Consider the following 18659-nt stretch of genomic DNA (forward strand, 5'->3'; position numbering starts at 1 on the left):
TTTCCACATCCTGTTCAGCATGTGTTATCACTTGAGATTTTGATCTTAGCCTTTCTGATGAGTTTAAGGTGAAATCTCAGGGTCATTTTGATTTGTATTTCCCTGATGGCTGAGGATGTTGAACATTAAGTGTTTCTCTGCCATTCAGTACTCCTCTGTTGAGAATTCTCTGTTTAGCTCTGTACCCCATTTTTTAATTGGATTACTTGATTTGTTGCTTTTTAACTTCTTGAGTTCTTCATATATTCTGGACATTAGCCCTCTGTCAGATATTGGGTTGGTGAAGATCCTTTCCCAGGCTTTTGTTTTGTTCTGACAACAGTGTCCTTTGCTTTAGGAAGCTTTTCAGTTTAATGATGTCCTATTTATTGATTGCTGATCTTAGAGCCTATGCTGTTGGTGTTCTCTTGTGCTAATGAGTTCAAGACTCTTACCCACTTTTTCTTCTAATAGGTTTAGTGTATCTGGTTTTATGTTCAGGTCTTTGATCCATTTGGACGTTAGTTTTGTGCAGGGTGATATGTATCATTCTGTTTGCATTTTTCAACATGTAGATATCCGGTTTGACCAGCACCATTTGTTGAAGATACTATCTTTTTTCATTGTATGATTTTGGCATCTTTGTCAAAAATTAATTGTCCGTATGTGTGTGGGTTTATTTCTGTGTCTTCTATTCGATTCCCTTGATCCACCATTCTGTTTCTATGGCAGTACTATACAATTTTAATTACTGTTGCTCTATAGTACAGCTTGAGATCAGGGATGGAGATACCTCTAGAAGATCTGTTATTATAGAGGAATTTTTTTTTTTTTTTTTTAGTGATTTTGGGTTTCTTGTTATTCCACATAAAATTGAGAATTGTTTTTTCAAGTTTTGTATAGAATTGTGTTGGTAATATGATGGGAATTGCATTGAATCTGTAGATTGCTTTTGGTAAGGTAAGGTGGCCATTTTTACTATTTTAATCCTGCCAAGCCATGAATATAGGAGACCTTTCCATCTTCTGATATTTTCTTCTGTATCTTTCTTCAGAAATTGTAAGTTTTTTTTTTTTTTTTTTCATAGAAGTCTTTGACTTATTTGGTTAGAGTTACACCAAGGTGTTTTATGACCTTTGTGGTTCTTGTTGTTGTTTCCCTAATTAATTTCTCAACCCATTTGTCTTTGTATACAGGAGCACTACTGATTTTTTTGAATTAATTTTCTATCCATACACTTTGCTGAAGGTGTTTTTCAGCTGTAGGAATTCTCTGGTAGAATGTTTTGGCTCAGTCATGTATACTATCATGTCATCTGTAAATAGTGTTACTTTTGACTTCTTTTCCAAACTGAATCCTGTTGATCTCCTTTAATTGTCTTATTGCTTGAGCAAGGACTTCAAGAACTATGTTAAAGACATATGGAGAGAACAAGCAGCCTTGCCTGGTCCCTGATTTCAGTGGGATTGATTTAAGTTTCTCTCCATTTAGTTTGATGTTGGCTCTAGGCTTGCAGTGTATTGCCCTTACTATGTTTAGGTAAGTGCCCTGTGTCCCTGATCTCTCCAGAACTTTAAACATGCATGGGTGTTGGATTTTATCAAATGATTTTTCAGCATCTAAGGAGGTGATCACATGGTTTTTTTTTTCTTTCAGTTTGTTTATATGGTGGTTTACATTGATGGATTTTCGAATGTTGAAATGTGTACCTGGGATAAAGCGTATTTGGTTGTGGTGGATGATATCTTTGATGTGTTTTTGGATTCAGTTTGTGAGTACATTTGCATCAATGTTCATAAGGGAGATTGCCCTGAAATCCTGTTTCTTTGTTGGTTTTTTGTGATGTTTAGGTATCAAGGTGATTGTGGCTTCATAGAATGAGTTTGGTAATGTTCCTTGTGTTACTATTTTGTGGAATAGTTTCAGAAGTATTGGTGTTAGCTCTTTGAAAGTTTAGTAGAATTCTGAGCTAAAACCTCTGGCCCTGGGCTTGTTTTGGATAGGAGACTTTTGATGACAGCTTCTATTTCCTTAGGGGATATAGTACTATTTAATTTATTTACCTGGTCTTGATCCAGTTTTGGTAAGTGGAATTGATCAAGAAAATTGTTCATTTCATTTATAATTTCAGATTTTGTAGCCTATAACCTTTTGAAGTAAGACCTAATGATTGTTTGGATTTCCTCAGTGTCTTTTGTTATATCCCCCTTTTAATTTCTGAGTGTGTTAATTTGGACAGTGTCTCTCTGCCTTTTAGTTTGTCTATCTTGTTGATTTTCTCAAAAAGTCAGCTCTTGCTTTCATTGATCCTTTAAATTGTTTTATTTGTTTCTAGTTTATTGATTTCAGCCCTGAGTTTGATTTTTTTCCAGCCTACTCCTTTTGGTGTTTTTTTTTTTTTTTTTTCCCTAGGAATCAGGTGATCTGTTAAGCTGCTTGTATGAGATATTTGGAATTTCTTCATTAAGGCACGTAGTGCTATGAACTTTCCTCTTAACACTGCTTTCATTGTGTCCCATAAGTTTGAATATGTTATGTGTTCATTTTCATTAAATTCTAGGAAGTTTTAATTTTCTTCCCTGACCCAGCTATCATTGAGTAGAGATATATGTAGGAGAGTTTTTATGTGTGTGTAGGCTTTTTACTATTTTCTGTTGTTGTTGAGGTCCAGCTTTAGTCTATGGTGGGCTTATAGGATATAAGGGATTATTTCAGTGTTACTGTATCTGTTGAGGCTTGCTTTGTGACCAACTATATGGTCTACTTTGGAGAAGGTTCCATGAGGTGCTGAGAAGAAAGTAAATTCTTTTTTGTTTGGGTGAAAAGTTCTGTAGATGTCTATTAGGTTTCTTTGATTCATGACATCTGTTATAATCATTGTTTCTTTGTTTAATTTCTGTTTAATTGACCTGTCCTTTGTTGAGAGTGTGGTGTTGTAGTCTCTGGTGTTTTGTGACCCACAGTTTTGTCTGGGATAGTGAGATGCACATGCAGGTGGCTCTGTGGGCTGGAGGCTAAGTGCCTCTTGGAGGCCTGAACCTTTCCCAAGGATTGTCTGGGTGACCTGTGGTCGGTTGGCCTAGATTGTTTCCTTCTTCATGGGGTTTTCACTTGACTTGAAAACCCAGTCTCTCAGAGGCCCTCTATGGTAGTCTCCTCTCCTGTTTCTTGTTTTCTCCTACTTTCAATGTCCATCCCATTTGTCTTAATAAGTAAGGATTGATCATCTTATCCTGGGTCCTCCTTCTTGTTTAGCTTCTTTAGGTGTACAGATTTTAGTATGTGTATTCTATCTTATAGGTCTAGTATCCACTTATAAGTGAGTATATACTCTGTGTGTCTTTCTGCTTCTGGGATACCTCACTCAGGATGATCTGTTCTAGATCTAAGCAATTGCCTGCAAATTTCATGATTTTCTTTTTTTTAATTGCTGAGTAGTATTTATCATGTAAATGTACTTCAATTTCTGTATCCATTCCTCCGTTGAGACTCTACCTAACAGTTTATCAAAGCAGGTGCTGAGACTAATAACCAAACCTTGGGCAGTATGCAGGGAATCATTTGAAAGAAGGGGGAGTTAGTAAGACCTGGAGAGGACAGGAGCTCCACAATGACCAAGTATATCTGGGTACCGGGGTCTTTTCTGAGACTGATTTTCCAACCAAGGACCATGTGTGGATATAACCTAGAACCCCTGCTCAGATGTAGCCCACGATAACTCAGTATCCAAGTGGGTATCCTAGTAAGGGGAACAGGGACTGTCTCTGATATGAACTCAGTGGCTGACTCTTTGCCCCCTCCCCCCACCACCGAGGGAGGAACAGTTTTGCTAAGCCACAGAAGAAGACATTGCAGCCAGTCCTGATGAGACCTGACCTAGGGTCAGATGGAAGAGGAGGAGGACCTCCCCTCTCAGTGGACTTAGAGAGGGGCAGGGAGGAGATGAGGGAGGGATGGTGGGATTGGGATGGAATGAAGGTGGGGACTAAAGCTGGGATACAAAGTAAATAAACTGTGATTAATATAAAAATAAAGATTTAATTAAAAAAAAAAGAAAACCCAGTCTCTGATGCTGTGGGGCCCATACTTCAGTATAGGATGGTGATAATATCAGGCAGGCATGTGTTTCTGGGCTGGCAACCAGTGTCCAGGAACTCTTCTGGGGTTTAGCTGGGTAACCTAAAAATAGACCCGATTCCTTCCCATACAGCGGGGTTTTCTCTCGCCTGGGAAGTACAATCACTGTTGTGTTGGGGCCCAGACTTCAGTGTATTGGTAGTTGTGCAATCGAGGCTGTCCTGCTTGTCAGAAACAGTGTCCTCTTTAATTACCATCTTAGATCCCCCCTCCAGATAGCTAAGTTTAAATCAAGAATTTGCAGAAGAGGCACTGTAGCAGGAGGCACTGTATAAGACGTGTCATATCATTCATTCTCTTCCTTTCCTTCCCTAGACCCTGTAAGATACATTGTTGGGCTGTTTCAACAGTGAAAACGTTTGTACTTGTATATTTGTGTTCACATATTTCACAAGGGTAAAGGATAAGAGAGCAAATAGGTAACTCCTGAGTAGTTGGGCTGGCCTTTTTCACCCAGCATAATTTTTCTGATAGTCCTCTATTTGGCAACGTGAGTCTGTTTCTAAGATATCTGACTTTTCTTCCTAAGAAACTCTTAAAATTTGTTAAAACCTACATGTGTTGTAGATAATGACTCAAAGGATGAGTGAATTTGAGTAATGAATCAGTGACATTTTTCTAAGTGTTAAATGAGAGTTTATTACAAAATTAAAGTTTTGAAGTGGTATTCAGGTTGAACACACACATACATGTATAGATCACTATTTAAACAAAATAAGAATGACAGAAGGGCTCACTCAGTGAGTAAAGAAAAGTACTTACTGCTAAGCCTGACAACCTGAGTTGGATTTCCAGGACGCATAAGGTTGAAAGGAGAGAACTGACTCCTGTAGGTAGTCCTCTCACCTTCACATGTCCATCATGGCACATACTTTCTCCCACCCCCTATTTTAAAACAAGCAGTCATTTTATTTAGTGATTGAGAACGGTTGAACTGCCTTGCTTTTTCTAATATGTCTTTTTAAACTTAAAGCTCTGATTTTATGAAAAGTTTATTCTCTCCTGTGACTAGAGGAATCATTAATTTTGTTTTAGATTTATTTAATTTATTTTATTCATATGAATGTTTTGCCTATATTCCTGTATGTGTCCTCGGACACCTGTATGCCTGGTGTCCGAGAAGGTCAGAAGAGAGCATCACATCCCTTGGAAATGGAACTAGGTGACTATAAGCCTCCATGTGAGTGCTGAGACCTGAACCTGGGTCCACTGCAAGAGCATGTACCCTTAACCACTGATCCATCTTTACAGCCCTCAGTTGAAATATTGTTTTAAACACTAATTTAGAACTGATTGTCTTACTGAAATCATTTTCAAACTCCGTGTTGCTCAGAAATGGCATTCAGATTTGCCAGTTTGGCTCCAACTACTCTTTTTCAAAATATTGTTTTATTGTAGCAAAATGTTTAAAACAATATGTTTTCACTTAACAGTTTTTTTTTTCTTTGTCTCTTCCTCAGAATCTATTGACTGGGTGGAACCAAAAAAAAAATGTAGCCTTTGCCACAAAGACATTGCTAACTGTATTCATAAATTGTTATTTTAATAGTTCTAAACATGAAGATAATGAACTCTTGACATTTCATTGGAGCATCCTATTGATTTCACAAACTTGTGGTGATAACTGGATGGAAGTATTAAGGAAAATCACAAATCATAGTTATTTTGGTTTTCTGTAGTTTGGACTCAGATCATGTTCCATACTGAAACATTTTTGGCTTTGCATTGTCAGCAGAGTCTTGTGACTGTTGATTTCAGGCATAGAAACGACCACACACGTATCTGCCTACCCAAGGGAATAGCTAATTTGGGTGAAAAAGAAGAGAGGGGTATTATTGTCTGCAATTGGTGTTGGCATTTGGTTCAAAGAGGTATATGTTTGGTGTACTATTAAGTGAATGTTTGGCACTTCTAAACAATCCTTTTCAAGGATGCTAAGAATGTTCTTTTCCAGGTTGTATTTTGAATTTTATGTATATGTATATGTATACAGATATACATATGTATAGAATATCAATTAATGAAATAAAGAGGCTACAACTTTGAAAGAGTGCAATGAAGAGGTATTTGGAAGGCTTTGGAGGGAGGAAAAGGAAGGGGGAATGATTTATTAAAATCTCAAAAAATAAATAATTAAAAGAAGAGCATTCTCAGATGGGTAGTTTTGCTAATAATGAGTAAATAATCTTATGAATATTGCTGGTGGTGGTAGAAAAAAGGCACAGAAATTCTGACTTGTCTAAAGTTGTATAGATAATGAACCACAGAAATTAAGATTTTTGTCTAGGTCTCAATGATTAAGACAATACTCATTTCATTGCCTTACCTATATTGCCCTTAAATCCTATTCTCCAACTATGTCAAGTTGGAGGTACTGAACTACTGCTATTATTTGAACTGGAGATAGGAATTTCCTTTGTGTTTAACTTGTTTCCTCACTTAGATAGTATTGCCTATGATGATGATAATGATAAAGAAATGAGATTATATATTTATATATAAACATGGTACAAAGCATAAAACTGTTTACGTGCCATTTTATTACTCCTGTTATTAAATAGAAAACTATTTTTTATTAAATTTTTATTTTTTAATATTAATTACAGTTTATATATTTTGTATCTCAGCTGTAGCACCCTCTCTTTTTCCCTCCCAATCCCACCTTCCCTCCCTCATCTCCTCCCTGCCTCTCTCTAAGGCCACTGATTGGGGAGGTCCTCCTCCCCTTCCATCTGACCCTAGCTTATCAGGTCTCATCAGGAGTGGCTGCAATGTCCTCCTCTGTATCCTAGCTAGAATACTACTTTTAAACAACTCTATTTTGTAATATTTCATATATTGATTATATTTCTTTAGCAAGGAAAGTTAGTTAGGTATAGCAAAACGTTCATATCATTGTAAGAGACATTAGAATAATAGTTTTAACAGAAGAATACAGTATGGGTAGTTATTTGAAACTCGTATTTCTATTTTAAAAAATGTTTTTTTTTTCTTTCTATACTGATATTCCAACCAAGGACCATGCATGGAGATAACCTAGAACCCCTGCACTGATGTAGCCCATAGCAGCTCTGTCTCCAAGTGGGTTGCCTGGTAGTGGGAACAGGGACTGTCTCTGACATGAACTCGGTGGCTGACTCTTTGATTACCTCCCCCTCATAGGGGAGCAGCCTTACCAGGCCACAGAGGAAGACAATGCAACCAGTCCTGTTGAGACCTCTTAGACTAAGTTCAGATGGAAGGGAAGGAAGACTTCCTCTATCTGTGGACTTGGGTGGGGCATGGGAGGAGATAAGGGAGCAAGGGTGAGATTAGGAGGGGATGAGGTAGGAGGCTACAGTTGGGATACAAAGTGAATAACCTGTAATTTATAAAATGAAAAAAAAACACGTTAACGTTTAAACTGTATGATGGCTTGATTCCAATTATTATTTAATGCGTATATTCTATATAATAGTCACAAGTCTTTTTGGTTCAGACATTATTTATACCTACAAAGCCTTCAACACTGAAAAAATTGTTCTTCATGAAGGTGGTTGGTGCTTGTGTTTAATGTGGTTTTTAGCTGAAGACTGATTATATCAATTGCTTCCATGCGTGTAGTACTTTGAAACAGCTTTTAAAATTGTGTGTGTGTGTGTGTGTGTGTGTGTGTGTGTGTGTACTTGCTGGGTATTTGCAGGGAGGTCAGAGGACAGCTTTGTGGAATTGATTTTTTTGTTCTACAGTATGGGCTCTGGAGGTCAAACTCAGGTTGTCATGCCTGGAAGCAGGCACCTTTTCCTGCTGAGCCATTCCCCTAGCACCATGTTACATTTTTTACATGAGGAAGTTAACCTTTCTCTTTATCTCTCTCTCTCTCTCTCTGTCTACCTCCATCCCTTCCCCTCCCTCTGAATTCCTTGATTCTTAGTGAGTACTTTAAATGTTCATCAAAGAAAGGGGCTTATCTACTTTACTAGGTAAAATTGCAGAACAACCAGGGTTTTTCTTGGTGGTGGTGCTACTGCTGCTGGTTCTATAGGCTTGTACTAAATTTTCAAAATAAGCTTTATCTGTTTGACTGATAATATAGGACCTACTGGCCTCTATTGAAATGGTAGATTTGATGATAAAAATTGTGGAAGAGTCATGAACATAGAACAGGACATTAATGTAGCAGAAAACCTAGTCTTAATTATAACATAATTAAGGTTGGTAATTTAAAATTTTTTATTCATATTGTTAATAGAAATTTATATTTCATTCTCTGATATTCAACTTTATGGTATCCTGCATTTGATTCCAAAACAATAATATTTTCTTTCCAATCTGCTATACTGACCAACAAGCAAGAGAGTAAAGTAACATAATTTTTAACTTAAAAATGTATTCCATTCTCATTTAGAAGCTTTGAGACATTGGATCTGAGTTTAAATTTCAACTCTGGAGCTTTTTCATCTTTGAGCATTCATTCTTTGTTGTCTGGTGGGTGCAGATACTTATTTCTCGGAGCCTTTGGGAGGATCACATAAGCTTGTGTGTTTACCTGGGTCCTAAGGAAGAAAGCCCCATTTATTTAAAAAAGTTGTCCATCTATGATAATTTACAGATGAAAAGAATTTGAGGACTTATTTAAAAGTATCTCTTCTACCTAAAACAACTCAGCATTAGTTTTTTCTGTCTAGGAAATATCTATAATTAATACAAACTTTAGAATTTTCAAGATTGTAAATTTTCTTTAGTGAAAATATTTTTAGTTATGTTACATTATGCAGGAATATTATGGATTGAACATTTTCTATAAATACATACATATATCTACATTCTAAATGATATAGGTGTGTGTTTTTGTAGGTTTGCCTGAATCCATCATTGCGGCTGCATGTTCAAGGAGTAACCAGAGGGTTCTGCATGTTGATTCGTAAGTTTTAACCCTGGTTGCATTTAACACACACATAAGTCTATATGTTTATGTATGTGTTTTATAGATGTGTTATATGAAATTTCGTAACGTAGAAGAAACACGAATTATATTTTATTTTCACCAATAATGCCTACAACATTAAATACAAGGCTTTTTTGATATTCTTTGACATAAGAATAGTTGTTCTTTAAGGATAAACCAAATGCATCTCAATTTCTTTTCCCCTCGGGAGTGAGCTTGTTCTTAAAAAAAATAAGTAATTATTTAACAGGCTTGGAAAGCTCAAGTGTGCCTTTTTAATATAAATATACGTGTGTCTATGAGTATATACCACATTTATATAGTGTTGTATTTTGGGTGTCATGTTTTATTATAAGATTTTTCCCATAGATTTGAATTTATGGTTTTATTAATGGATGTCAAAATTTGAACTGAAAAGTCTTAGGTAGGAAGAATGTCTAGAATAGATTTCTCTTAAAAGCATCAATAAAATGGAAGTGAAAGGAAAAACTACTCAATGCATAACCTAAGCCGTAATTCCCATGTCCCTTGAAAGATCTTAAGTGTGCCACATGCATTTACTCAATTCGAACAGTGGCTCATTAACTCAGAAGGCAAAGAGTAAATAGATTTTCTTCTTTTTAGAATGCTAGAAAATGGCATTTGATCTGTAATAGTGTCTTGTGTTTTCCTATTAGTTCATATTGTAAAAAGTGTCATTTATTAATTTATACTTAACATTTCATAAATTTATTTTTAAGTTATCACATGAAGTAATATATATATATATATATATATATATATATATATATATTATACCTGGTCTTATTCATACTCACTTTCCTTCCTCCACCTATTAATTTTCTTCTTACTGGTCTCCTTCCCTCCAGTGACACATTTCTATATCTACAGCTATTTTCTTTATGTTCAGTGACACCTCCTATCATTTAATTTCTTTTCTACTTATGGTGTCCTTTCTTGTTTTGTGATATTCTGTCTTTCTCTATCTCTCTCTCCATAGACCATCTTTATGCTAGGATTATGTGCTGGCTAATTTTTGTCAACTTGAAACATATTTTTTGAAACAATTTTGATGTTATTTTGGCTTTCTATTTCATTATACTGTAATAGAATAATATGTTATTAACATTAACAATAATATGTTAATAACATCATACTGTTGAATATTAATATTACCTCTTTGTATTAGTTAGATTCTCTAAAGCGCAGGATGGATACAATGAGTATATGTATATTGAAGGGGGATTGTATATTGACTAGGAACATCAACTGAGAAAACGCCCAGATCAGATTGCCTTGTGTAGGTAAGTCTGTGAGGCATTTTCTTAAAAAAAAAAAAAAAAAATTGAAGTGGTAGCCCATTGTGGTTAGGAATACCTGGGCAGGAGGAGCAAGCCAGTAATCAGCATTCCTACGTGGTCTCTGCTTCAGTTTTGTAATGATGGACAGTACATTTTAAGATGAAATAGGGCCTATCCTTCCAAAGATGGCTTGATCTTCACAATAGAAAGCAATTTAAAACAAATTTCTTTGTCTATTTTGGGTTGTTTTTTGCTTTAATGTGAAATTTTGTATTTTTTAAAATATATTTTCAGAATGTAATTGAGACTTTCATGTCAAATGTGTAGAATTTATGTGTAAGATTCAGTTACATAACTATTTTTACAATATGAATTTTGCTATTTCATGTACATGGGAGGTCTTTTAGCCTTTTCTTCTTCAAATTTGTTTTTCTAAAAATGTATATTTATATTCAGTTCTTTGAATAGCACAGCCTGACCAAGGTTGATCTTGAAATTCTGATTCTTCTTCCCCCTCTCCAAGACCTGAGGGTGGGGATTAGGAGACATGAGCCATCTGACACCCAGTTTTAAACTTTAGATTTTACTGTTTATCATTGTCATCTTTCATCTCTTTTTTTTCTCTTTAAATGAGTGAAAAGAGAAACGAGAATCTATATTTGTATTTATGGTTGAGTAAACAAACTGAAAAGTTCCCTAAAAACACTACCTATGGAGGACTATGAGCAATAAAAGACAAAAATAGCAAGTGTTTGTACCCATATTGTTCATCCATTAGATCTGTCATAGATTGCTCCTCAATTATACCAGCGATCACAGTCCATGAAATGATTGTACAATTATTTTTCTAATCAGACTCTTGCAGGTGATATTTAGGCTGTCTCTAGTCTTTTGCTAGTGTGTTGGTATAATGTTCTTTTAAAATGTATACGCCTTACCCTTGTTAATTCAAATGCTGATTTCCCCACCCCCAACTCTCTGGTTTCAATCCGGATATTGCATTGTGATACTCATTATAAGCATCCTGTCTCAACTCTTGTGTAAACAGGACAAAATAAAGCAACTAGATACAATGTTGTGCAATGGGAGGAGCCAGAGGACAGGAAAGAGGGGAGGAGCTAGAGAGCCGGAAAGTAGTGGGAAGAGAGGGGGTGAGAGGAGAGCTAGGAGAGCAGAGCTGGAGGAGAGATCTTGGAGGACATGGAGCATGAACCAGATCTAAGATTTCACAAAAAGCAAATATAATGTGGAAAGTCTAAATGTTAGGAAACTGAGGGCTTGGAGGTTTAGGAGGGAGTAAATATTGCCCAGCATTGTGTTCTAGGTTAACTAAAAACCCAGTCTCTGTGTAGTGATTTGGTTATACAGTTGCTGAGGATTAACAGCAGCATTGCTAGAAGACAAACCAATAGTAAATATTTATAACTTCCTACAACACTAGTGCAATCAGTTCTGGTTAAATCATGTGGTAGTAATTGTGGTTGTCAGACTGAGTGGACTGGAAGATGCCTAATAGGTTAATAAGACATACTTAGGGTGTGTCTATAAGAGTGTTTCCAAGGTGCACTGGCAGGTGGAAAGTGAACTGGGTGAGGACAACCTGCCATTACTGTGGCTGGCAACCTCCAATAGGCTGGCTGTGCTATTGGTGTTCTGGTCAGAAATTTGTCTTTTGTGCCAATGCATTCAAGATTATTCCTCACTTTCTCCTCTGTTAGATTTAGTGTAGCCAGTTTTATTTTGAAGTCTTTGGTCCACATGGATGTGAGTTTTATGCAGGGTGATTATTATGGATCTATTTGCAATCTTCTACATGCAGACATCAAGTTAGACCAGCACTATTTGTTGAAGATGCTTTCTTGTTTGCATTTTATGGTTTTGGCTTTTTCATTATTTATTACAATTATTTCACTTTGTATCCCTGTGGTAGCCCCCTCCCTTGTCCCCTCCTAGTCCCACCCACCCTACCTCTTCTCCCACTATACCCTTTCCCTAGTATCCTGATAGGAGATGACCTCCTCCCCTTCTAACTGACCCTAGTTCTCAACCTCAGGGCTAGATGCATCATCTTTCTCTATAGCCTGGCAAGGCTGCAACCTCCAGGAGGAGGTGATCAAAGAGCCAGCCACTGAGTTCATGTCAGAGACAGTCCCTGTACCCCTTACTAGGGTAACCACTTGGAAATGGAGCAGCCTATGGGTTTCTCTGAGCAGGAGGTCTATTCTTCTCCATGCATGGTCTTTGATTGGAATATCAGTCTCTGCAGGACCTCCTGGCCCAGGTTTTTTGGCTCTGTTGGTCTCCTTCTGGAATTCCTGTCCTCACCAGTTCTTTCTATCTCCCTCTTCTTCCTTAAGGTTTCCTGCATTCTGCCCAAAGTTTGACTATGAATCTCAGTATCTCCTTTGCTACCCTGGTGCTTACAGTTTTTCAGAGGTCCCCTGAAGGAGGTTCCTGTCCTGTTCCTCATTGTCCTACTTCTTCTGTCTGTCATGTTTGCTCTTCTGAGTAAGGTTTCAACCTCTTCCCTAGGGGCCTCCTTGTTGTTTAGATTCTTTAGCAGTATAGATTTTAGTATGTTTATCCTATGTTATATGGCTAATATCCACTCTAAGTGAGTATATACCACATGTGTCTTTCTGCTTCTGGTTTACCTCATTCAGGATAATCTTTTCTAGTTTCCACCATTTGCCTGAAAATTTCATGATTTCCTTGTTTTTAACAGCTGTATTTAACAGTAGTATTCCATTGTGTAAATGTACCACAGCATCTGTATCCATTCTTCAGTTGAGGGACTTCTTGGTTGTTTCCAGTTTCTGGCTATTACAAATAAAGATGCTATGGACATAGTTGAGCAAATGTCCTTGTATGATTGAGCATTTTTCGCATGCGCAGGTGGTGGTCTGGGTGTCTTTTCAAATGCCTGATATTGGTCTGTCAGGCCCCAGGAGCTACCCGTGGAAGTGCCTGCTTGCTGATCCCAACATTCCTCCTTTTTTGTTTTATTAAAAAGTGAGGAGCCAGGAAGGAGTGATGGTGGGGGAGGGGCATAGGGACGACTTTTGCTCTTCAAGCTACTTCCTGCTGATTAGGGGTGTTGTCCATCTTGGGATACAGCTGGTCCACACCATTGAAGTCATAGTCATCTGGCTTTGTGGGCAGAGGTTGATAATCCTGTAAAAGTAACTGATTAAAGGTTTGGTTAGAGATTTTTTGCATTTGTTGTTGGAAAAATGTAATTAAGCAGGGTGCAAAAAGCAAAAGCAGAAAAACTAGCAAGAAAGGTGAGATAAGGGGCAGAATCCATTTCCATATGGGGTTTTGAAAGGCCCAAGAGCTAGACGCCTCCAGCTCTTCCTTTCGTTTTTGTAAATCCGTTTCGAGTTGTTGGATTTTGTCCTTTACTATACCCGACTGGTTGACATAAAAACAGCATTCCTCCTGGAGGAAAAGGCAGAGGCCACCTTCTTTAGCTGTGAGGAGATCCAATCCGCGTCGGTTTTGAAGTACTACTGCTGCCAGGATTCAAGCTGTCCTTGGAGGGTTAGTATTGTCTGAGCCACCTTTTGAAGGTCCTGAATGAACTGGGAAGAAAGCTGATAATACAAAGTTAGTGAGGTGGCTAGTCCTGCTGTTCCGGTCCCTAAAGCTGCCGTGATTCCGGCAGCAGCCAGCAGGGGTAGGATTTGAATTGCCCTCTTTTCCTGTCGGGCAGATTTTGAGTCCACAACTGGGATTGGTAGGAGCTCTCTGTCGCTTATTACCCCCATCTCAGGGAAAAGGAGTACCAGAGCACAAACTCCTGACCAACGAGCAGGCAGGCGATGGTAGACCTGAGTGCCACAAAGAATCGAAATATTATTTTCGGTAGGGCATTGGGGTTGAGATGAGGTTTTAAGGATTATAGTTTCATTACAGTCTAAAGAATTTAGTATTCCTACAGAGTGTGTCCCAGATGCCTTGAAACCGCTTGCCACGCCAAAGAGGGTGATATGAGAAAGGTAGGGGGTTGTGGCAACCATAGAGTCAGGGCAGTTAGTAAATGGTGAGGTAAGGTTGTTTGACAGAGTCACTGCAGAGGCTGTCAGCGGTACCTCTGACTTCGTCTTCTGTGGTACACACAGCCAGCAAGCTTTAAAGTGGCCCGGTTGGGTCACATTAAGGAGCTTGTAGGCTGAGGTCAGAGTCTGGAGTAGGAGATTAAATGACAGGTTTGTGTCATTTATAAGAGGGGATGTTAGAGAGGTAATGATCTTAGAGGAGTGTTTAATTATCTCTTCTACTTCTCCCATTCCCAAATTTTGGGCCGTGGTAAACAGTGGTCAGTGAAGATCCATAGAAGGGAACGGAGATGACAGAGTAAGGGGGTAAGCAGGTGGTCAGGGAGAGGAGAGGATTTAGCTGAAAGACCAGGAGTTAGGACCGGTCTCCCGTACATGAGTTCAAAAGGTGAAATAGACAAGGGTTTTTTGGGGAGAGCTCGCAGCCTGAAAAGAGCCAGGGGGAGGAGTTTTACCCAATCGAGGTGGAGCTCTTGTGATTAGTTTAACGAGAATGTTTTTTAGGGATCGGTTAGTTCGTTCTATCTTTCCTGAGGATTGGGGATGGTAGGGGATATGAAAATACCAAGGAATGTTAAGGGCTTTAGATAAGGTTTGGGAGATCTGAGAAGTGAACTCTGGGCCATTATCTGACTGAAGGGAAGTAGGAATTCCAAAGGGTGGGATAATCTCACAGAGAAGGAGATTAGAAACTGTCTGAGCTCTCTTGTTGGTGGTGGGGAAAGCCTCCACCCATCCCGAGAATGTTTCCACCAAAACCAGGAGATAACGGACACGTTTGACTGCTGGCATATGGGTAAAATCAAGTTGCCAGTCAGTCCCAGGGAGGGAGCCCCTAGCCTGGTGGGTAGGGAAAGGGGGGCTACGATATCCTGAGTTAGGATCTGAAGTCTGGCAGACCTTACAAGAGGCAGTAATGGTCTTTAGGAAGCGCAAGTCCTCAGAGGTAGGCTGCAGGTGAGCTCTAACAAAGTTAGACAAAGCTTGGCTGTTAGGATGGAAGAGCTGGTGTAGGTAAGACAAGATCTGACCGGTGTCAGGGGAGGGCGGGGGAGATGTGGGTTGTAGTGTGAGGATGTTTTGTGGTGGGAGGGAGGAGTCTAGGCCTTTTACCGCTGCAGCCTTAGCTGCCTCATCAGCCCGGCCATTTCCTTTGGAAACTATGGAATCGTCCGTCTGGTGAGACCGGCAGTGGACTATTCCAATCGCTGTGGGAAGGTGGGAGGCTTCCAGCATGGCCATAATTTGGCTTGCATTGGTTACCGATCCTCCCTTTGCTGTGAGCAACCCACACTCTCTCCAGATGGCAGCATGGGAAAGAAGAATATGAAAAACATATTTAGAGTCTGTATAAATGTTGAGGGATTGTCCCTGGGCTAACTGAAAGGCTCGGGTAAGGGCTATTAATTCCGCCTGTTGGTTAGTGGTATAGGCAGGGAGGGCTTGTGCCTCAATCACCTCAGTATCTGACACTATGGCATAACCTGCTTTTCGAGCTCCCTCATGTACAAAGGAGCTGCCATCTGTATACCAGGTATAGGTAGCCTGAGGCAATGTGCCGTCCTGTATATGTGAGGGGTGGGGCAATAGTTCTTCTAAAGTTTCAGTGCAAGAGTGAGATGGGGAACAGTCAGAGTTAGGTAGGGGAAGGAGGTTTGAAATATTAAGGAGTGGGCACGGTTGGAAAGTGAGGGTAGGGTAGAGTCCTCTATTAGCGCCACCTGGAGGAAAAGGACCCTGGAAGGAGGTAAGGTTTGTAAGCCTTTGTATGTTAAAAGGTGAGACAGATTGTGAGAAGAGAAGACAGTAATAGGTGACCCAAAAGTTAGTTTTTTTGACTCTCTAATAAGGAGCTCTGCAGCCGCCAGGGCATGAATACAAGGTGCCCATCCCTGGATTGTTAGGTCTAATTTTTTTGATAAATAGGCTACAGGTGCAAAGGAAGGTCCCAATTGGTGGCCCAAAGCCCCAAGGGCATATCCCTCTTTTTCTGTTACATAAAGGGAGAAGGGACGGGTTAGGTCTGGAAGATGTAAGGCCGGGGCCTCAAGAAGAGCCCGTTGGAGCCTCCGGAAGGGCTTAGTAACAGATTTTAGAAGGGGTTCCTGTAAGGGGCCTAAGGCTGCCTCATATAAGGGGCGAGCAAGAAGGGAAAAGGAGGGGACCCAGGACCATAAGAAACCGGCCATTCCCAGAAACGATAAGATTTCTTCTTTATTAGAGGGAACTGCCAGCGACCGTATTAGTTTTTTTCTGTCTAGGGTAATACCCTTGTGAGTTGGATTTATTGTTAGTCCCAGATAGGTGACCTCAGAAGTGGATAGCTGGACCTTGGAAGGTGAGACCCGATAGCCCTTGCTGGATAGGAAATTTAGAAGAGCAGAAGTGTTACTTTGGCTAACTTTTAGGGAGGGGCTACAAAGAAGGTCATCTACATATTGTATAAGTTTAGACTTAGGGAGAGATAAGGAGAGTAGGTCAGAGGCTAGGGCCTGGCCAAAAAGGTGTGGACTGTCCCGGAACCCCTGGGGTAAAACAGTCCAGGTAAGCTGAGTAGAAACCAGGGTGTCAGGGTCAGTCCAGGTAAAGGCAAAGATATTTTGTGATTGGGCATCTAAGGGAATAGAGAAAAATGCATCCTTGAGATCTAGGACTGAGAAATGGGAAGTGCCTGAGGGGATGGTGGAAAGCAGGGTATATGGGTTAGCTACCACAGGGTGGAGGGGAACGACCACAGAGTTTAGTAGGCGGTGATCCTGAACTAGGCGAAAGGTTCCATTGGGCTTTTTAACTGCCAGGATGGGGGTATTAAAAGGGGAAGAGGTAGGGCAGAGGAGTTTTTTTCTTAGAAGGTCAGAGATAATAGGCTTAAGTCCCCTAAGGCTCTTAAGAGGAAGAGGGTATTGAGCCTGAACAATATATTGGGTGGGGTCTCGTAGCCGAATGGTTACGGGGGCATGGTGGCTAGCCACAGAGGGGTTTTGGACATCCCAGACTTGGGGGTCCACTTGAGAGGCTGGTAAGGGAAGCGACGTGTCAGAGCTGGTAGGTAGGGTGGCTAGGAGGAGGAGGAGAGAGGACGCTGGCGAGCTTGGGGTCAGGCGGATGGGCGGAGTGAAGGAAATAGAGGCCCCTATTTTGACTAAAAAGTCCCTTCCCATTAGGGAAACTGGACAGGCTGGCATTACTAAGAAGGAATGAGACAAGGGGACTCCCCTAAAAATACAATTAAGTGGTGGAGTCCGGCAGGGCTGGCAAGGCTGTCCCCCTACCCCGACAATAGAGGAACTACAAGGAAAAGTGGGACCCCAATACTCCATTAGGACTGAGTAAGTGGCTCTGGTGTCCACAAGGAAGTAGATGGCTCGCCCTGATACCGTAATAATTACCCGAGGCTCCCTGTTCGTGATGGCAGTGGTCGGGTCAAGGGAACCTGGGCACCTTCAATCATCCGTAGCCAGGCCTAGGATATCGGCCGGAGGGCTATCTGGGGGTGATGCCCCCGTATCACGGGAGAAACGGTGGCAGTCAGCACTCCAATGTCCCTCTTGGTGGCATTTCGGACATGGGCCCGGTGGCTTTCGGGGGTTAGGGCAAGCCTTGGCCCAGTGACCTTTTTGACCACATTTGAAACAGGGACCCGGTGGTATTCGTCCCTTAGAGCGAAAGGGAGTCCAGGTAGAGCCCGAGACCGGTCGGATAGCCTGGGCCAACATTTGGTATTTTTGTTTGTGGGCTTTTTCATCTCTCCCATGGAATACCTTAAAGGCTAGCACTAAGACTTCTGCCTGTGGAGTCAGAGGTCCCCTTTCCAAGGATTTAAGTTTTGCCCTGATGTTGGGGTAACTTTGGGAGAAAAAGTAGGTCATTAGGAGTTGTCTGCCCTCTATACTTTTGGGGTCTAGATTGGTATGTTGTAAGAGGGCCTGTGTAAGGCGCTCTAGGAACTGAGACGGATTTTCATTCTTGTCCTGAATGACCTCCTGAAGCTTTTGATAATTAACTGGCTTAAGAGCAGCCTTGCGGAGACCAGCCAGGAGGCAAGTTGTAAATTGGTCCCTAGCTAGAATGCCCTCTGGGGTATTATAATTCCAATTTGGGTCCTGGTCTGGTACCGCCCCAGCCCCCACGGGGTGTGAAGCGTTTGTCTGGTGAACCTCATCTGCATATCCTCTGGCCTGTTACCAAACTCGCCTGCGCTCTTCTGGTAATAGGTTATTGGCAAGGATCATATAAATATCGTGGAAGGTGAGA

At 40.3% G+C, this 18659-nt stretch overlaps 1 protein-coding gene across 2 annotated transcripts in view; it reads left to right on the forward strand.

Moving 5' to 3' along the window:
• Window positions 1-18659, forward strand: part of Chm (CHM Rab escort protein) — a 154982-nt gene that overhangs the window by 7637 nt on the left and 128686 nt on the right. For both annotated transcript variants that reach the window (XM_060375685.1, XM_060375686.1), the window contains exon 2: window positions 8953-9019. In XM_060375685.1, the coding sequence (XP_060231668.1) occupies window positions 8953-9019 (67 nt within the window). The remainder of the gene's footprint in view (window positions 1-8952; window positions 9020-18659) is intronic.

This window comes from Meriones unguiculatus, chromosome X, assembly GCF_030254825.1.
Source record: "Meriones unguiculatus strain TT.TT164.6M chromosome X, Bangor_MerUng_6.1, whole genome shotgun sequence".
In the NCBI taxonomy this organism is placed as follows: domain Eukaryota; kingdom Metazoa; phylum Chordata; class Mammalia; order Rodentia; family Muridae; genus Meriones; species Meriones unguiculatus.